Source organism: Melospiza melodia, chromosome 5 (assembly GCF_035770615.1).
Source record: "Melospiza melodia melodia isolate bMelMel2 chromosome 5, bMelMel2.pri, whole genome shotgun sequence".
In the NCBI taxonomy this organism is placed as follows: Eukaryota; Metazoa; Chordata; class Aves; order Passeriformes; family Passerellidae; genus Melospiza; species Melospiza melodia.
In genome coordinates this window covers 96,493,031-96,514,769 of record NC_086198.1, presented here as the reverse complement: position 1 = coordinate 96,514,769, position 21,739 = coordinate 96,493,031, and the positions used below count along the sequence as shown (strand labels likewise).

At 41.4% G+C, this 21,739-nt stretch overlaps 1 protein-coding gene across 1 annotated transcript in view; it reads right to left on the bottom strand.

Moving 5' to 3' along the window:
- Window positions 1-2,816: 2,816 nt before the first annotated feature.
- The window catches only part of UVSSA (UV stimulated scaffold protein A), a 47,829-nt gene continuing 28,906 nt past the window's right edge, over window positions 2,817-21,739 (bottom strand). Inside the window, exons 8-13 of the mRNA XM_063157953.1 lie at window positions 20,136-20,313; window positions 19,104-19,253; window positions 14,320-14,503; window positions 13,363-13,474; window positions 8,779-8,962; window positions 2,817-5,709 (exon numbers count right to left, since the gene is read on the bottom strand). Coding sequence (XP_063014023.1) covers window positions 5,616-5,709; window positions 8,779-8,962; window positions 13,363-13,474; window positions 14,320-14,503; window positions 19,104-19,253; window positions 20,136-20,313 — 902 coding nt within the window. The 3' untranslated portion in view covers window positions 2,817-5,615. The remainder of the gene's footprint in view (window positions 5,710-8,778; window positions 8,963-13,362; window positions 13,475-14,319; window positions 14,504-19,103; window positions 19,254-20,135; window positions 20,314-21,739) is intronic.

Here is a 21,739-nt window from a genome sequence, read left to right as displayed (position 1 = left end):
CCTCAACAGAGAGGATTCCTCAGATAATGGAAAAGCATACGCTTGGCACAGGTGGGTTTTTGCTCAGGGCACTGGCAGGCAGAAAAGCAAGGGGCAGCCTACCCAGAAAGGCAAATGATGGAATTTCATCACAGACATTTAGAGATGGAGAATCAGACTGTGCTGACACGAGCCCAGCTCGGTTTGCCCAGCTCTGGGGCAGCCTGCTCTGGCACTAACACCCCGTGCCCCCTCCCTGGCACAGCCTGCTGCCCGCCTCTCCCCTGAGCTGCACTGGGGCTCTGGGCTCCCCAGGCCCAGCTGATAGCAAAGGCTCAGCAAGGACACCAATCCTTTTCTTTCTCCACTCAATCAGCTTTGAAGAAGAGGAGGCAAAGCATCAGCTCAGAAACATGAGTAATTAAGGGAACTCTCTCCTTCCTTTCCTGCAGGGGCAGCATCCCACTCCCACACCTGGAAGAACAATTTTATCCCACAGGTCACCATCTGTCCAGCTGCCAGGCAGCCTGGCTCTCATCCACATGTACTTCCCAGGGGATGTGCTGTTTCAGGATCTTTAACATCTCTCCCAGCTGAAGGGGTGGGGAGGTGCTGCTGCATGAGGAGGGGTCACACTGGTCTGACCTAGGCTGCTGCTTTAGGCTTTTCCCTCTTAATTCTTTAATTTCTGTAGAGGATTTTGTAATAGGACCATCACCACATCCAGTAAGAGATGCTCTGAGGGCTCTGAGTGTACCAGCAGGATCTAATTTCTCTCATGACACTCTCACCACCTTTGTAATCCTCTTGGTGTCTCCATCCCACACCTGAAGGGCCCTGCAAAAGACAGTAAACACAACGTTAGTCTATGAAAAGCCTTAGGCTGATGTTCTAGACTGTGAAAAGCAAAACTAAATCAGAACTTACAAATGTATGTTCCTACTGTGATGTGTTGCCTGAACATTTGCATACTGTTAGTCCTTGGTGAGATATGTGAATATGTTATAGTATCAATTTACTCAAACATATCTTTCCACAGATGCTGCAACTTTGTAATTAAAAGAAAAGGGGGAGTTGTGGAGGGATAGAATGTAAGAAAATATAGATAGTGCAGAAGGTAGTGTCACACCCGAGGAGTTGCAGCTGCACTAATCATCAAAGATTGGGAACAGGCCTGCCTTTAACAGGCCCCAGCTGTGTCCAGTGAGGATGAGTGCTACAAAGAGTGGGCTAGCTGCAGCTTGCTGGCTGTGCTGTGAAGGAGTCACTGCTGTGGGGAGATGCCCGTGAGGAAATGCCCGTGAGGAATCACCCAGAAGGTATGGGACTTTTGAAATAAGATGACAACATTTTTCCTGGCAGGTGTCAGGGGAATAAGCTGATCTGGCCCTCCCTTGCCCCAGTCTGGGACTGTAATCTGCAGAGATCTCTTCCTCTCTGTTTGGTTTCCTACATGAGGCAGTTTTAGCTTCACAGTGGTTCAATTCCAGCTCCCAAGGGGAACAGGTGACAGGAGCTCTCCCACCAGCTCTCCTGCTCTAAATTGCTGGTGGCTTGGGCTGTCCCCTGAGCCAGGACACGGGACTGTCCCCTCTGAGGCTGAGGAGGGACCTGGGCTGCACCTCCTGGCCCTGTGCTCCAGCAGGAGAGCTGTTCAGTGCCCCACGGCTGCTGCTGCCTGCTCAAAGCCAGTGACTGTGCTGAAGGCCTGAGGCATTCCAAAAGGCGTGGATTGTTTAAATGGCCAATTCTCATCATTGCAGTATTGCTGTAGCATCCTTACCTCTTCTGGTGCACAACCTACAGAGACATTCACACCAGCTCTGAGTACAAGCATTGAAGAGGCTGACAGAACTGGATGAGCCCCACAGGCAGCTGCAGCACAGCCAGGCACGTGCAGAATGTGGGACACCACCAGGTAGGTGGCCATCTGCCTGTGCTGTGACACACCTGAACTGGCTCTGTGCTGCTCCTGACATTCAACACCTCTTGCTTCTGCCTAGAGGCTCCTTGTAACTACTAATACCCTTCTCACCCATTTCCACAGCCACTTTAAATGGAACAGGTTTCTTTTTGCTTTCCACAAAACAAAGGTGGTGTCTTCATTCTTTTTCTTTCCAGTAATGCCCACTTTGATTAACTGAAGCCTTTCCCCCATGTGGAAACTCTTCTGTGTGGCACGATCCACTGTCCATGCAGAACTGCTTACAAATCTCATTTGTATGTTTTGCTTACCAGTAAGAAAAGCACTACAAATAAGTATTACAGTTTTCTAATAGAAACTTTCAGCCCTATCCAGTTGATAAAGCCAAGCCTCAAGTGAGTTTAGAGAAAATGGAGTCACAAGGCATTGTGCTAAAGATGAGTAAGGGCACATCACCCTGGCCCAGAAACCTTGGATGTGCTGGAGGGTGGCTCTCATTCTCACAAGGTCCATTCCAAGCTCATTTATGTCACTAAATGCTCTGTGTTTGAGTGCCAGACCGTACATGCTGTGGTCTTTTTCCTTCCAGGCTTTTACTCCCCAGGTGTAACCATGTGCTCAGGTAAGAATAACCACAGAGAAGCCTGCTTGCAGTTCTAGTTTGTCCCACTGACACAACCCTGGTTCACACAGGATGATTTACCTGCACCAGCACAGCTCACTTCAGCCCAGAGTCCCTTCAAGAACAGAATATTCAGCCTGTATGACAACTGCTCACCTTAACAACTCTCCAAGGGCCAAATCACCTCAAGGTGTGCAGGTACCTGGAAATCACACACAGCATCCCCAGTCAGCACAAGCACAATTGCACAGGTGCTGGGGTGAGTTACAAAGACAAAACCACACACAGAGATTATGAGAATTATACTTGTATTTATTCTTTTTTCCCCAGAAGCCCTGAGCACAGGAATAGAAAAGTTCCAGTACAAATGTCACAGGGACAGTAGAGCAGCATTTGAACCAGTGAGCCCAGGACCTCAAATTTGTAAACTGACACACAAAAAGTGTGATGTATCAAAAAAGCAGATTCATCTATTTTGAATTTTTGAACATAAAAGGATTTCTATTTGGTGGAGGTATACTGGATCTTTCGGGAGAGATGTCTTCTTAAATTTCTTCTTCCAGCACAGCTACAGATAAACTCAGGAAAAGGAGAAAGCTCCCCCAAAATCTCTGAATTATGTCTGACCAGGTTTAACAAGACAACATCCAAGACCTGCTGCATGTATACCTGCTGAGTGGCTCTCGTAGAGAAATAATTGGATAAAAAGTGTCAGTAATTAACAAGGGGCAAGGGAAGGGTTTGTCCCACACTGGACCATGGGAACACAAAGAAGTGCTATAGGGGATGTGCCATCTACACGTTTTCCTATGAAGGGTCAATGGTTCATCTTGCCTCAAGGCAATAAATGAAGAAAAAGATGCAGAGGAAAAACACCAGAAGAGCTTTAAAAGAAGTCAGCACTGGCCATCAACCTGTCCCAAAGTCCAGGCACCTCTGTCTGAGTTGGCCATTTCTGAGCCACCTGCCAGGGAACTTCAACTTTGAAAATACCAGGCTGCTCGCAGTGGAACATAACTGACTGACCACACTTTTCTTTTTTCCCCCTCAGATTTCTGCCATTTCCATTCCCAGTCTTGGTCTTTGGGATCTTTATTTAAGGCCCACAATGGGAACTCCATGGGATCAAGTGCATCTACTGTTTGCTTTGTAGTGCTGACATTTCATGGCCCCAGCAAAGGAGGGCTAAGAGTCACTGCACAATATAAACTCCCTATTCTTCTTACAGGGAGAAAGCATGTTTTATAATTAACACCTTCAGCCTTTGCAGGATCAAGAATCTGTGGAATACTGGCACAATGGCCTTGGTGGCCTTTGAAGGTTAATCACCAAGTGTCAGTGAAGGCTGGACTGTCTGGGAATCCCAGCAGACAATGATTACCATCACATTCTAACGTGTGAGGCGGTGGAGCTGTTGGGTTTGTGTGTTTTCTACTTTGTGGGTGCTTTCTATTTTGTGTGTGTGACTTTGTCCTCAGTAAGAAATCAAGTAAGTTCAGCAGTTGATTCAACTGACTTGGTGAACTTGATTTGTCCTTATCCACATTTTCACCTGAAATCTTTACTACCACATTAGCAAGACTGACACTAGAAGTGGCTTAACTTTCCAGTGCAGTCAGTAGATGTTACTTGAAATTCTGCCTCTTTATTGTATTAGTTTCAGTATTTCAGAAGTATATCAACCTGTGTTGAAGAACAAAATATGTCTTCCAAATTACAGAGCTCTTGCAAGAAAAATTATCAAAAGTCAGCATTAATTGTTTCCTATGCAATACTTGTGCAAATCAGAAAGCACTTGGCAGAACTGTAAATCAGCTTTTGTCTGAGGTGGTCAGAAGCTACACTGAGTTGTTAAAATTTTCCCAATTTTTAATTCTTAGTCTCCTTACACATGAGGAAACACCTCCAACAGGTGAGCAACTAAGTCTGTGCTATAGAGAATCTATTCTACTCTGTAACGAGCACTTTATTAGAGACTTTTGCAGGTCACTTGAAGTTGATTTTCAAACACAACCCTCCTGATTCTCTGGACTTTCTTTACCCAGAAATCTGTATGCAATGTTCCAAGAGCACAACTGGTCACTGCTTCATCCTCTCTCCTTAAGCTTACTGTAGCCAGCAAACAAGTCTGGCAGATTTGTTTAAGTACCCAGCCAAGAACTACAACCCACAGTGGATCCAGCTGCACATTACCTCTCTGGAGTTAGAAGATTCCAGATGCTTGTGTTTATATCTAGGGCCTTAGACTCTGGGGCTTTACCTGATGTAATTTTATCTGTTCCAAGCCAGGCAGTTCACTTGTGCCACTTGAGTGATTCTCTTAAACCTCTTACTTTCACCTCATTCTGGAGCTTTCTTGGCTGCAGTTCAACTGGAGCACACTCTGTACCTGTACAGACTTTCCCAAAGTGCTGCCCAGGAGCAGCTCTGACAGACACTGGGATGCCACCTTGGGAAGAAGCAGGCCAGGATGGTCTCTGCCACCGCAGCTTTCCCCTCTGTGCCACAGCTACCAAGACTGACTTAGCCCTGGAATTCAGTTTGCAGAAATCAAACTCTGCTCCATTTATCATCTGAAGGCATCAGTTCATTTGGATTTTTTTTACTGTGCACCAAGGTGCTGCTGGGCTGCTTGTGTGGCTCAGTTTGTACAGAAGGCTGAGAAAATGCTCTGTGCATTGCCAACCCTGGTGGCAATCAAATTGTTTTAAAGTATCTTTTTCCCTGAAGGCCTGAAAGTGGAAAATTAAACACACGTACTGTCAAAGGAAGTATAAATTACACGAGTCCCTTAGGAAGGAAAAGAACTAAGCCCTAAAACACGAACAGTTTAGCCAAATTATGTACAAGTCATAAAATGTCTCTATTTCATGTATATTTCAAATAATTATCAACTTTTAAAATGCATTCAATTCCACATCTTTTCCAAAATTAATATTCATTATCAAATAAGTTAAACTTGGAAACAATTTAAAAATGACACCTGTAAAAACGTGCCTAGCACAGTATTGTAGTGACAATACAAATATCTTTGACTAAGGGTTTTGCATTGCACTCTTGTAATAAAGAAGGGCAGAGGTGATTAAGAATTTAATTCAGTGCATAGTTGAACTGGTTGGCAAACTTCTCGTGCTTCCTTTGGTCCACCCGGTTCATGGCTTTCATGACCCGTTTCATGGCCCCTCTGAAAGAGAAACAAAACAACAATAACAGTTCTGTTGAGTCTACTCAGTCTCAGAGAACATTTATGAATGTAGGGGAATTTGATTAATCGCTATCAGGCTGCTGAGCGTGGCATTGATGAGGCTGAACCAATTTGTCTTGTTAAATGAATTAGTTGCAGCAATATAAATAGTTTAATTCAGCAATGATTTTATTAACAGGAGTAAACAAATTCAAATCTTTCAGTTTAATGGCTGTGTACTCCACCCTCCCAGGATTATTTCTTAGAGCCACATGGAGCAAGTTTGATTTTCAAAAGCACCTAAGTACTCCCAAGGAAAAAAAAAACAGAAAGCATCTAACAAGATCTTAAAAAATTAATACTCAGAAACCCTTACGAAATCAACCCCACAATCCAGAATGTTTTTGTGAGGGAAGGGTTGGCTGTTCAGTTCATGTGAACTTCCACAGGTTACTAAAACTCTGTTTCATCAGATGTGGGCTGAGTTAGACTCTTGCTCACACCAGCAGCATCCCCATTCCTGAGCAGCAGCTTTTAATCCACAAGAACTCTAGTTTAGAAGACACAGAGATTATTGTGCATCTCTCCAGGACAGGCTTCTGCTGCAGAAGAATTTAGCACAGGCAGGACAGTATGGCCAACACTCACTCATAAATCATGTGCAAATGGGATTTCTGCTGCCTTGGGATGGGCAAGACCTGAGCCCTCTGCATCTCCTGCTGTGCCTGAAGAAGGCCCTGGAATATTCTTCAGGTTCAAAAAGGAAGTGAGGGAATGAGCTTCAGAGCTGTTAAACCTTCTAATAATGATCCAAATCCAGTGAGGGCCTGTCTGTCTCCCTGTTGCTGCTCCATTGCCTCCTCCCAGTAAAATGTGCCCAGAGATTTCTCTAGGGAGGGGCTGCAATGCTTCTGAGCTGGGTCCTTCAGACACCTCCTCTTTTTTCCCCTCCACAAACTTTTGAGTGAAGATTACACAGCCAGGATTTTGAGGGTGAGGAAAATGATGAACAGGAGTAGGAGATTGTCATAAAAGGCAGAGAGAGAGCAGGCCCCTACATCCTCCAGCTGGTCAGGCAGAGGAATGGGCTCACAAGTCCAGAAGAGCAAGAAGCAGCAGGAGCAGTCAGGAAAATGTTCTGCTGTGAACATCTGCCCATCAGAAACTTAAAGCAGCTGCTGTGCAGAGCTGAGGGCACTGTGCCTCAGGAATTTTGTTCCTCACTGGATTCTAAAGTTCAGTTTTTACTGGTTACTTCAGACGCCTCTGGAACAGAAGCTCAGCCATCTGAGGCTGATGTTTGCAGGTGTTCTCAGCTGTCCCCCTGCCTATGAAGCTGTTATCCCCCAACACATCCCCAGGTAAACATGGCTGATGGGTGAGGTAGAGCAGCTGCAGGCTTGGTTTGAGGGGCTGTGCCATTCAAAAGCAGGGCACTGACTGATGTCTCCTTTGATTTCTACAAATTTGGCAAGTTCCATCACACAAGCAGATGGTTTCAAGGCCTGTGCTCTTAAGACTCTGCACTGTCACAGTCTGCATTTATCACTTCTGAGGATGTTCCCAGCTGTGCAGGAAAATGCAGCTGACATGCACCTGGGCAGTGTTCCTCAGGATCAGCCCTTACACACTATTCCAGCTCTGCTTCCAGGGTTATCTCCAATAAACAGGCTGACTTCTGGTTTGGGAACTGTTCTCTCTAATGGCTTCATTTCCAAAGCCATTTTGAAACATCTAAAAGAGGTTTCTCCTTAATAATGCTCTAAATGGTGGGATTAAAGATTTTCTCAGCAGCAAGTGCAATGAAAACCAACACTCTGAAAAAACACCCTGGAAAAGGTATACTTTTAACAAAAGTCTGCCAATAAAGTTACCAGAGTAAGGAAAATGTGGTCATGGTTTTGCACTTCAAATATTATCTAATTGGTAGGAGAAAAGTGAGCCTTTAGCAGTGCAGAGTGGCCTTGCCACTTTCATGTCATGTAGGTTTTACATTAGCACCAGTGGATTGTGTGATACTGTAAATGAAATGAGATCCCACTTTGATGATCTGTGCGCAATTTCACTTAGCTTTATTGGCAGACTAGAGCCTGGGTTTATCACCTATACATTTCAAGTAATTTGGGGTTGTTACAAGGAGCCAAGGTTATCATCTTGTTTAGTGCTGCAAAGCATGAAACCTATTAAAAACTTGACAGGTTTGATTCCCTATGCCTGGCACCAACACACACCCAAAATCATTAGCACAAACCACAGTAAACCATGATATGAAATTCTAATCACTAGAATTGTATGTCTCTGACTTCTAACTAAGACCAGGTAACTTAAGAAATTCACATAAAATGTGCTATTTCCATAACCAAAAATAATGTGGATTTGGCTTTGTTATTATAATCAGTATATGAGAGAAGGGAAAACTCAGTTTAAACAAATATTGTGTCCTTGATGGTGTTCAACTCATCCAGTATGCTTAGAGAATAACCCACCATTCATGATTTTATAATAATGATTTTTCTTTTTTGATTTGACAACTTTACTTTCCTTTAGACTACTTCATTTCTGACATGTGAAACTCTTTAAATAACTGCAGCTGCTTCCCATTTGATGAAGACCAGAGCATGCTCAGGCAAATTTATGTTGCAGCCACATCTAAGCGAGAACAGGCATCAAAAATAGTGTTAATAATGGACAGATGGAGCTACTGTATGTTTTAAAGCACATTTGGGAGTGGCTGGCAGGCTCCCACAGCCACCTGAGATGCTGTGCCTGACTAATAAATGATCATCCAGAGAAGCCAATCCAGCAATTGAAGTTTTTAAGAAATTGAGACAGGATGAAAAAAGCCTTTCATAGGGAAATTTTGCACATTAGTTAAAAATCACTCTCGAATAAATAACTTTGTTTGTCAGTACCTGCTATTTTTTACCCTCCAGACATATGGAAGACATTCTTGCTTGCAGTTAGCCAAAGAATGTGTTTAGTAAGTGCATGTTAATGTAGAAACAGAAAGTACTGCTGAATCAAACAGAAATAGGAATTAACAGGCTTTAAATAATGGAAGTTTCTTACTTATTGAAGACTTTCTTCTCAAGCCGGGAACGAGACGTGTTAGCCTGCTGCTTCAGGTCTGTCAGATTTGGATATTTTTGCTTCTTCCCTTTCTTTTTCTGTCCTTTTCCATTACTTTTAGAGGAACCAAGATCCAGTCCTGTAGCAGCTTCAATTTCTCTCATGAATTCTGGATCTCTCCACTCTGTTCAAAAGACAAAAGGTGAACTCTGAAACCCCAAACCCAGGGGGGATTTGCAGCCCCCTGAGGAAGAGGCTCCTGTCAGCAGTGGGTGAGGGCAGGGCCACTGTGATCCAAGCTGCACACACAAAGGAAGGAGAGGATAAAGCAGTTTCCCAAAATGACAGATCTGGATGAAGAAGCCCTGCCAGTCTGTATTAGCAGCTGCTATGGACAAAACTGTCCTGTAGGAAGAACTAAGTTGAGGTTTTTCAGTGGCACAGCAGCAAAGTCCCAAGGACACTACTCCATGCAGGAGAGATGAATAAGCACAGTGATTATTATTTAGAAATGAAAATGCCAACAATGTAGCTGAGGAACTTATCTGCAAAAATAAATTCAGCATAAGCTTAAAAATAAATCTAAAAAATGGAATATATCAAATTTTTAGCAGAGTAGGGCTGGCAACACTGATTTCTTTTCATCAATAATATTTACTTTAAAACATGAACTGGTAACAGACATCTCCATAAAATTCTTGAGCAGGATAACATGACCCTGTCGCCATGACACCCATTTTGCATCTGAAAAAGATACCACTTTCTAAATAGCCCATATTGCCTCAGATTAATTATCTAAATGAAGTTTCTTCCCTTGACAATGGCACAACTTAATTTATCTAAACAAAATCTTGTTTTACATTTTTTAAAACCTTAATGCTTCAGAATCCTTCAGAACTCTAAGTGGATCCTGATCCTAGATGCCAGCAGAGGAAAAAGCATGAACAATTAAGACTGTGGACTGTTTAATGAAGCTGCAGTTCTTCACCTTCAATATAGTCTTGTGCATCAAACAAAGTAGCACAAAGTGCAAAGTGAAAATGTGGCTGGAGGATGGACATCTGCCAAGGGGAAATTAAAAAAAAAAATCATTTCATTGTAAAGACTTTGAGCATTCAGGTTGGAAAACAGTCTAGGAAGTACTGCTTCAAAAAGAACATGGTCCACACTCAGCAGAAATGCCAGAAGCCTGCATTTTAACAACAGTAATTGCCAGTCATTTGTCATAGTTTCCCTTATGTCAGTCAGCCCTTCTTGCCTGCAGAAATTGTAACACCAAATGTCTACTCCTCTTACATAACAACTTTGTAAATACAGAGAAATAAACAGTCCTAAAGGACTCTACAAGTTCATTTATACACCAAGATGGTCACTGAGTGTGACAAACGCTGCTAACAACATTTCAGGAAGGTCAGAGGCAATGTCCTCACTTAAGAACACGGTGTTAAGGAACAGCAGAGCAATTTTCCAAGGAAAGGTTAGATCTAAACTACCATCATACATGAAAGCAAGGCCTGATTAAAATCCAACACACCAAAAAGCACGGGGAAAACCAAGCTGTTCAAGAGCTGCACAGGAGAGTTACAAAGAGAGAAAATAGAACACATACACTTGATAGATCATAAGACCTCACAGAATTTTTTTTTTTGAAGTGAGGAATACAGAAGAGCACAATTCAGATACAGGAACGATTAATCCAAGATTAAGGAAAACTGTCTAAACAGTTTATCTCCCAGTAATAAGAAGGCGTCACAGTTTAGGAACCCCGTGAATGGAGCAATTGTTTAAACACAAGGAAAAAATGCCGGCATCCAGTAGAGATGAAATGAGCATTTGAGTAAAATGAAGGAGCAATTTAAAAGCTTTTGAGAAAAATCAATAGAATGCCAGGGAAGAGCAGGCTTTTTGAGCATTGATGGGCCCCTAAAGCTCTTCATACATTGTTACTGAGTTTAGCAGCAGGGAAAAGAAAATTACACAGTTTGCAAGGGTAGGCGGGAATCGATACTGTAGTTAGTAAAGAGATGCTATTTCACATCTGAGTGGCCAGCGGCCTGCCTTCACCAGCCTGTCCTGATACCTGTTTGTTAACAAGTCACTAAGGGCTGAAAAACCAGATACTCTTCAGGGCTGACACAAAAAATAGGCACTTAATTTGCTCCTGTGTGTGAACTATGGGAAAAGGATGAACGCTGCAGATTAGCGGGTCAGGCTAATCCCAAGTGATTCACAGTTCCAGGACTGAAGACCCCAAAGCACCTCTCTGTGGACATTAGCCAGAGTTTAAAATTTTGTACTAAGATAATAAATGATCCATAATAACAATGACAGTGCTGTCAAAACACAGTCATTAGTACACAAAACATATGACCTCTATCTAACTGTTTCCCCCCTTAATCACACAAAGACAGAAACAAATCTACCATCCAGCAGGAAGGAGATGCAAGAATAATCTTGGTACAATTTAACCATAAAACTGATCCCCAAATTTAAGTGGTTTTTTCCATATTTTTCAAACTGTTTGATTGACTACATTAATGATGTTGTCAATCAAAAAATTCTTGACTGTCCAGTAGGTTCCCAGTTGTGTATTTCCCACAGCAGCACTGCTCAGAATTGCTTCAAGACCTTTGTAATAAAAAAAACCCCAAACCAAATACCACTGAAAACCAACCAACACACCCCTCCAGACCACAAGCCTCAAAACAAGCAAAAAAGAAATCAAAATGTTGATGAAAATACTCTGAAGCAGATATAAAAATAGCAAGGCAGAACAAAAAATGAAGCGGATAGAAGTATTTAGTGACATCTGGTATATGTATGGCTATAGAAACATGGAGGATTTTGTCCAAATTGAGTGCCACAGCTTGTGCAGCATGTCCCCAGCCAGATGGGATGGACCTTTGTGTAACATTTCAGCTTAACAACCACACTCAGTAACACAAGGAGCAATGCCAACACTGGTTTGGGACTAACAGACACATCCTTGTGGACCAGAGGTGAGAAGCCTCTAACAACACTGACACTGTAATAAAAATAAATACTATGTCTAGCCTCAAGCAGTGGCAATTTCACAGGAAAAAAAATCAATATTTTTGAGTCCAAGTGATTTTTATACCAGAATATTAGTTTCCAGTTTGAAATTTCAACAACACCTATCAGTTTAATTTGCTAGTTTGAGTTTGTCATAACTAAGCTGGGAACTTTCCTTTTTAACACAACATCCACACTCCTATCCTGGTTTCCCTGTGACAGTCCAACAGTGTGTGTGCTGCTGGCTGGATTCCAGTTTAGAGCACTTCCTCTGCCTGGACAGGGATGGAAACTACCTGCAAATGTAGCACTTTGACACCCGCAAATACCAGAAGGTGCTCAGTAATTGCTGCACTGCTGTGCTGCTGTAATCACCAAGCACTGCCACTCAGAGAGGGTCACACAAGTATTAAGGACACTGGGTGGGTCAATTCTGTGTTTAAATGCACATTCATCCCACACAGATCTTTCTGAATACAGATTTCTGTTTTGAATATGGGTAACTGCTCCTCAGGCTCTCAAGAGGTTTCATTAAAAGTTCAGTAGCTTCATTAACAATATGCATAACAGTCAAACACCAAGTCAGTCAAACCCGAAGAGAGAACTCCTGCAAGGGAGTACTGTACATAATATCAAAATGCTAATGCCTATGGGTAAGTTTAATTAGAATCCAGAATACTCACCTACAATAAATAGCTCAAACCAGAGAAAACTAAGACCTGCTGAGGGAAGCTAGGTTAAAGAAAAGCTGTCCCCTCCAATTACCCACTGTGTCTTTGCTGGATAGATCCCTCTCTTCCATCTTCCTCTGCAGTCCATCAGCTGCCAGCAGCTTCCTGCCTGTAGTCCACCTGTCCATCACTAACAGGGTTTAGTTGTACTGTTGCAAGAAAGCCTTTTATTCCCCTTGGAAGTCTTCCTGCCTGGGTACTTATTGCCTGCATTTCTCATCTACCAGTCCAGAGCTGAACCTTGGCTAAAAATGCCCAAATTATCTTGGGAAAGAAGGAGCCCTCCCCTCCACACCTGAAGGATGCAAGAAGAAGGACAATAGTTTTGTTGCCCATTCCCAATTATTTTGAAACAAAAATCCAGCACATCCTCCCAAAACTGGTGGTAACACAGTGATCCTAATAATATTATCATTATATTGCATAAATCACAACTGCCAGGGACCAGCAAGATAAGACATCTTTGCAAAAGCATAGACCAGTTACTGCCAAGCACTTCCCAGGGAACAGGTCCAACCATCCATAAAAATGTTCCTTAAGAACAAAGGCTATAACTGGTCTGTCTGAGCAGTGTTGGGAACATTTCAAAAGCCACTGGAAATAAAGCACAGATGCAATGTTAATGTTATTCTGTCTACACATGTCCATATTTATCACATAAGCAAGAACCACTGCAAATGAGCTGTAATTTAAAATCAATAGGAATGCAAATGCAAATGGGAGAATGTGCTTAGGAGCAGAACAGGTAACAGGTATTTCCCCCCTCTGCCTAGTATTTTATTTTTATTCTTATTTTTCAAGATGCTATGCAGACACAGACCTGGCTGGGCTGCTTGCTTCTCAAACTTCATCTTTTCCTCTCTGGCTCTGTCCTCTGCATTTACAGGAATCCCAGAGTCATCCCGAGGAATTATCTTTCCATGGAAAGGGCACTTGAGAAAGAAAGGGGGAGAAACAAAAAAATTTCACAGTTTTTGAATGAAAAGAAAATGTTTACCTTTTATTCAACACAGTTTAAAGGTGGAAACTGGAGCAACAAAACTACATTTGACTCCCAGTCCTCTTTAGAAAGCATCAGAATCCCATAAACATAATGTGTTTAATATATTCAGAATGCCAAAGAAATAACCTCTTTTTGAAACAAACAGACAATTTCAAGAGACCAGGTAGGACATCCTAGCAAGGCTGGAACTAGGGCACCAATGCTGCATCATATATTGTTTTTTATGCTACATCCCTATCCTGTAACAATCCCATTAAAAGTACTTAAGTTTTAGATCCTTCAATCTCAGATAATAATGGAAGAACAGAGATACTAGAACCAAGTATTTAGGCAAAGTAGTTCTGCTCAATAGTGCTCATAATTTGAGGCTGTGTAGAGTTTAGCTTTCATAAAACTTAATTTGTAAATAAAATTTCTTTGTCCCTCAAACATGTAAGTTTCTAGAAACAGTTAATATCAAATATGCCTCTGAGGAAAAATTTTCAGCAAAGAACTATCTCTGCCTTACTGCCAGGTATTCACACAGTAATAAATAAAATCCAGATAACCTACAATGAATGCCAAAAACATTTGACAGTTCTTTAAATGTTTACAGCTTCTTTACCAAAAGGATGTTTCCCTTACAAAGCACAAATTAACAATGAACTTCCCCAACACAATGTCATTCCACTCCCTTGAGCTATACTTAGAATGTGAAATGAATTTTTATGGCTGTTTTAAGGAGACCTTCTCCATACAGCAGAGACCCTGCAAGTGCTGTAACTCAGAGCCTACCTTGATCCGATCTTGTCTTTCACACAGACTTCCATCAGGCATGGGAGCTCGACATTTATGTTTCACTGGCTCAAACTTGCCAGCAAATGTTATATACCTGGTTTTTAACATTTCTGTTATTTCTTTATTTTCCACCTCTTCCTCTACCTCACTGGGTGCCCAAAATCGATGCTCAGAGGTAAATCTGCGAAAACAACAAATGAAAATTATTCACATACAAAATCATCACACATTAAAACACATTCTCAACCTGTGCTAAACTCATATGTGAAAGGAAGGGAACTACTAGTGATTTAAAAACCCCTAGGAATCTACCAGTCTTTCTTATGGCTCCTGTATTATGAAGATATTTTTAAAATACACCAAAGCCTGTCTAGTATTGATTTCCTGTTTAACCTGCTAAGCTATTACAAGTCTTAGCTTTAGTTCATGATCTGACATTCAGAGTCAGTTATCCAATTTCTAGATTCAGTGAATAACTTTGTAATTCTGTACTTAACATTGTTCATAACAAAATACTTCTATGATTAAGCACAGATCAAGGAGGAAACAGTTTGATCTTAACGTGGCTGATCTCATTCCTGATAGCTGGACTCCTGCAGCAGCAGTGAAGCAGAAGCTGGAATCAGAGGATTTTGCACTAAACTGAGACCATGGGAAAGAGAAAACAATCAGCTGAGCCTTACACAGATTCTTTCTTCCAGATTCTCCTACACAGTGTCCATAAATCTGAGAAATTAGCAGGTGTTCCTCTAGGAAATTAAGCTAACCCATTGAAAAGCTATTTTAAAATTAGAGACCTTACCAACATTTACAGACAGACAGGCAAACAAAGATTTTCTCAACACCATTAATATAATTTCATATTAATATTCACATTATTTCAGCCAACAGTCTGTAGTGAAAAACAGGCAACCCCAGAGAGCAATTACCTGACTCATTTTAATTACTAATCTTAGAAGACAATGACTATCCCTCTGATGGTAAATGTTTCTTTCTCTTAATTATGAAATGAACTTAGGGTAACCAACCTAAGCTTAGGTATCTGATTTTAAGATACTTGAAGTTAACAACAACAATCCCACCCCAAAATTTAAGGAAATATGAAGTTAAAGAGGAAAAAAATACAGCTCAACTAAGGGAAAAAAAATTGCAGCCTGCATGTCTGCTGCTCATGACAAGCAAGATGAAGATACCTAGATAACAGATGTCTCGATAAGGACATAAAATTCCTAAAGGAACCCTACAGTCCCTTTCTTCCACATAGTGCTTCGACCCAATCAGTTCCAGAGTTATTTGAGAGGATTTTCTCTGTCCATATCCAATTCCTCTCACTCTAAAATCCTTGGGTGTCATTCCTGCTTTGCTTTCTGTGCACTGCAGAGCCACACATGGACACTGGCTTCACTCATCACACCAGTCACAGTTGGGCAAAGCACATATGCCAATACTTGAAAGAATTACTTTAAAGGGCCTGCAAAGTTTTGATTAATTTTATCTGACCAAGTTTTCAGCAGATGATGAGGGGAAAAAAAATAGAGGAAAATATCTGACCATAGCAACCTACAACATATCTATGTGCTGGTTTTAATGCAATAGTTGGGCATTTAAACCATGTGAAGAGGTTAGAACTAGGTAAAAAAGGGATTAAGGAAAATCTGAAACATCTCTGTGATTTGCCATCATCACAAAAATGTTCAGCAAAATTCTTGTTAAACAGATTGATTCTACCTGTAACTTCTCCATCATATACACTGCACTAGTGCCAGAGAAATGCTAACCTGCCATAAAGTACAAATAATTTCTTTGGGTAAATTAGGGGATAAAGGCAAAGGAGTTCCAGTGGAAGCTAGTTCAACAATAAACATAGTAATGTATTTCCACAGTTTTTGGTTAAACAAAATATTTTAAATTACACACTTCTGCAAAAGGTAGCAAAAAAACCCCAAAAGCCCTGATAGTATTTCTAAAAAATAAATACTATTTCAGCCCAATATTTGAACAGTACAGTATTTTAGCTCCAGAAATTATGTGGCAAGCTTATACAATAGAGAGTAAATAAAATAATGACATCAATTTCTTATTTGCTTATTTTAATGCAATGCTGAAAGCAAAACTGACTGGCAGCTCTGTGTCACTAACCTGAAGCCACATGGAGGGGAAAGCATTCCTAAAAAAGGCACCATACAGGATTCCCACATGCATGACAATCTTACAGAATGTCTTAGTAAAATTCTAGTGTCCTTAGGTGGTCTGAACTCCCCTCACCCTCTCAATCATCAAATTACAGTCACATGAGAATGAAGAAGCATTTAACAGTTGTGCATGTCAACCCCTCCAGTTAGGAAATAATTCTATTTAACAATTTCTCTGTCTCCCTTCCCCTAAATATGAACCTAACAAATGTCAAGAATATTAAAATTATGTTTTGCCCTGTGCATCATTGACCAGTACTTGGGAACTGAATTTAAAATAGCCTGATTCCTACAAATATATCAACACATATTACTGTTTATTACAAGCATATTTTCTCCCAACATGACTTAGAAGCAGGTGAGAGAACAAAGCAGTGGCAGCTCCCAAAGTTTTCTGATTTCTTGTTGCAGGTTAAGCAACATTACAAACATGCAGATGCTTGTTTGAAAAAATGATGCATGTGACAAGTAAAACCTGTTTGTAAGATGGATCAGAAAAGGAACAGATAATCAACTAAAAGATGAAGAAGATCAACAACTCACTCACATTTAGAGTGCTCCTAGTCCAGGTAAATAACAGAGGCTTTAATGGCAATGGCACAAAAATACATGAGGAGGAAGAGGAATAAAAGACAAGTAATGGTTAACTGAAATCTAAGAGAAACCTCCCGGAGAACTGCTGCACTCTTTCAAGGAATTTATATCATCTTAATTTCTCATCTGAGAGGAAGCTTATAAAAACATTGTATAAATATAAATTCCAACCCTGGATGCTTACAGAGATCCTGAAGGAAAATGGGCTAATTCAGACATGCTAGTCACAGTCAGTGCTGCACCAGCTATTTCACTCTGCTCCTCAGAGTGAGCAGACCTAATTCAGGGAGGAGAGCAGATGAGCCTGGAAGGTCCATGCTATCCAAAACAAGTCTGTTAAGCTGACATAGCAGATTCTACAAAATTCAACACTGTGCAGCATACACTACCTTCTGCCCCCCCTGAAAAAACCCAACAAAACTTCTTTAGAAAATCTTCCTGGTGGCTACATTCTCACTGTTAAAATCTCAATTTATTGTAAATGCTGTGATTAAGTAAATGCACTGCTAAATAAAATGGAAACACTCTTCCCCTTCAGATTTTAAAAATTCAAATTCCATACACATCCCACATGTGTTGTCTATTTTTCAGTTTGGTTTCTTCCCCTAAAAATCTTACAGAGCAAGTCTGAGTGCATACAGAAATGCTGAAGGAGTTGACTGATAACTACTTTAATTTTTGTATTAAGTAAGTCTATTTTATGCCTGGGGTCAATGGTATTGTGTGTGCAGTTACTTAAATTATCTTTAGTTAGATTGGCACATCTGTAGTTATAAACTGTATGGTTCAGAAGTGTGCCCTCTATTTTATTGGGAAGCATAAAAATAAAACAGTGCAGCACGAGGCAGACAGGCAGTGAAATATGCTTCTGATTTCACTTATGACTTGAATAACTTATTTGCAATGTAAAATAAGGCCTTACTACCTTTTTGGCATTATCACAGACAAATGCTTCTTAAAGCCCTGCTGAAAATCTCTTCACAGGCTTAGAAGAACCTATACCACAGGAGATGGAATCCAAAGCCTGCAGTGACTGTGGTGAAGCACTTTTATGCATCAAATTGCATCAGTTTACAGTAATTTAACAGATATTCAGCATTTTTCAAAATCAGGTGCAGGGGCAACGATTTCCTCTTGTTCCTTTCTGCCAACATTGTTTTAGAACTGTGACTACACGCTGAGGTTTTTTGTTTGTTTTAGTAAGAAAACAAACTAAGTTAAAGTAATACTGCTAAGAATATAATAGCTTAATTTGCAACCCAGCCAGTCGGTGATTTTTGCCCTTTTCAAGCCAGGTATGGTACACACTGATACCAAAGTTCTGGTGAACTTAAACAAAATTTATTTTTACTTTGCAACCCAACTTTCATTTAAACATAGTAAAAAGGGCTTTAAAACTGACTGCTAGAAACACATTCTGATGTGTACCTTCCACCTCTTCTCCCCAGCAGTGCTAAGGCTTTCCCTGAATCAGCAGTGCTTCATGAAACCCAAAACCTCCCAGACAGCAATGGAAAGTGAAAGATCCAAATCCAAATCCTGTAACTGCCACCTTTCTCTTGTGTGACTGAATAAGCCTAGCAGTTTCCTCAGTTACCAACAAAAACACTTCCCTAGCCTTTCTCCTACCTTGCCTGCTACTTATTTAGATCCTAAAGTCTCCAGCTCAGGGAATGTCTACCACACACTTGGCAGAGCCCTTGGCATAATGAGGTACCAGCTTAAATTGGAGTAACTGATGCCATGCTGCAAACATAAAAAGAGCAGAAAAAAAAGTGCTCTGAAGCATCAAAGGATATTTAATTAGTATCACATCTTCTCAAAACAAATAACATTTAAAGGTAGAATTTCTGACTTTGTTTATGGGTCCTACAACACAAGGTAAAGAAGAAAAGTAATTATCAAAAGAAATAGCAGTCACCCCACTGCATGACCTCTGAGTACAAGTAAATCTATCTATTTATTTAATTTGTCTTAAAAGAAAAAGAGCATTACTTGAGAATCTTCCCAGCACCTGGCTGATCCTCTCCCCAGTAGTGAAGATCTAATCCAAAAGGCATGAGGGGAGCTTTAGCTCTTTCTTCTAGTTTTCTTCTTTTACTGTCAGGATCTTCCAAGTTTGCTGTCTCAGAAGCTGCAGGTTCACTGGAGAAAATTGATGAGAAGTCAATACAGAACAACAATGACCACAACAACTTTTCCTTTTTTTTTTTTGTTTTCATTAGATTTTTTATACCAACACTAACATTACCTTACAGGTACAATTATAACTACTTTTCAAGGTTGTCCCTTTTTTTCTTTAAAGGAAGACATTATGACACAACACCACACACACTGCAGCTCACAGCATGTTCAGCTAGGGCTGGTTAACACACATCACACTGTGGGGGCAGAAACCCAGAGATCTGATGGGGGCACAGTGGATCATGCATACTGCAGTCCCACAGGAGCCACAGATGTGGAACTGGAAATATCAAATTAATTCCAGTTTGCTAGGTTTTGGGGGCCTTCCTGGCCCACGCAGAAGAGTCTTTCCAGGAACATGTCACTAAACAACGACCCCAGCATTATCCAGAAATCACAGCCAAATGCTAGGCAAGGCTGGAGTTTCACCAAACTTTGAACAGGATTGATAAAGTATGTCTTTGGAAGCTATGTAACATCTCCAGGCAGCACTGACAGCATAAGTCACTGGAACAAAGAGATATTGAAACTATTTGCTAACTGAACATTAGGACACACTGTTCAGCTACAAACAAAATTTACCCAAATAAATGGGGTGGGGGGTGTTGGCAGCAAAGAAGGGGACAGTGAATTTTCATAAAGGCCATTTACACCAAATAAGACTCCTTAAGATCCTGGTGCAATCACCAACAAAATCCCAAACACTAAACAATGAACGTAACTTCAAAACAAGATCAAGCCAGCCTTGTCAGCTTGCCTGGTTCACAAATGCTTTTCTGTGTGCTGTCATGACTAATGAACACAAGAGCAAGAGGTTTGCACAGGAATTAAAGCAAAGATGACCTGGCGTGAGGAGATGGCAGCTTTGGGAGTTTGTCCCTGAGGAGTTTCAGGGTGGCAGCTGCACAGGTTGGATCGAGCTCATCCTCGTTCCCTTTGAGCCGAGTGTGGCAGCTCAGCGGGGCTGCTCCTGCTGATGCCTTCACCACTGTGGCTTTTGGAGGGGACTGGGGCTCAAGTCCTGCAAAAAAACCCTTGATGTTTAGGAGTGATTCACTTCTCCCACCCTCACAGTCCACCCAACCAGCTCAGGGTGCAGACTACGTCTTCCCGCTCTCGGGTTGTGTCAGACATCAATCCCACCCAGAGTGAAACAGAATTATTGAGAGCACATTCATCTTCCACAGATACTAAACCACACAATTTGCCAGGAGAAAATATCTAAGTGCTGGCAGAAGAAGGAAGTACAGCCAGAGTCTGTCCCAGAGACAGGAAATGCCTGAGCTGCACCTGCAGTACCAGGCACTGATGCTCAGCACCAGCAGCGCAGAGGTGGGGTAACTTTAATTACTTTATACAGCCAGATTAGAGACTCAGCATGGACTGCAAGGATGCAATTAGATAGGCTGAGCTGTTAGACAGCACCTGCCTCTACTTGCTGAGCTGGAGGAGCAACTCCATTAGCCAGTAGTAGCTACAAGAACTTTTCAGCCAATGACAGCTACAATTGGAAAAATATGATTCCTCACACCAACATGATCTGTCCCCTCAGAAAGCCTTTTTATGAAATAATTTATTGAAATGCAAGGTCTCATCCCTCAAGAAAATCCCTAAATTTTATACAAGAAGTCATAGTTTCACAGCAAATTATCTGAGCCTTCTTATGAAAAGTAACTAACGTTTATCTAAAATGTTTTGGCCATTACTTAATTGTAACTTTTAATCTTTTGCCCAATTCTAACCAGCCCTGAAGCTGCATTCAGAAGTATTCTTGCTTTGCTGGTCATTAAATGCTAGTCATTTAACATATCATACATTAAATGCATCAGTAAATATATTAAGTAGAAAAGGAAAAGCTTATGTTTTATCTGTGGCCAGCCATCTGAGTAGGAAATTGCAAGACCCACAGTGGCAGGCAGGCTTGGTACACAAAATATTTTTATTTGAGAGAATAATGTATTTTCCATGAACAAAATTAGAACAATTTGCTGTGACCCATCTCACCACATTATAAGGTCTCCCAGTAACTCATGCGGACCTTGACTGGTTTGCACCACTCATTCCCTTTCAGCCATGGGGTGTGAGTGCACAGATGGCACTGCCTGACCAGAACCACGGGCCAAGATGCTGAGGTGGCAACCTCTGAGATCCAGCCCTGGAAATGCACTTTGCAAACACCTGCATCAGGAGCTGAGTCCTGGTGCAGGGAGCAACATCCAAACCTGGTTTCCAAACTCAGGGCACTGAGAAGGACACCTGTTTAACCCAATTCCTGGACAGCCTCTCCCCAGAGACACCAACCACCCTCATTCAAAATCCAGAGTCCATCGTGGTGCTGAGCACATCTGGCACTGCTGCTCCCTCACTCACTCCTGCTCACACTACGCACTAACAGAAGCTATGAACACTCTACATTCTCCAAAGTCAACAAGCCTATAAACAACACT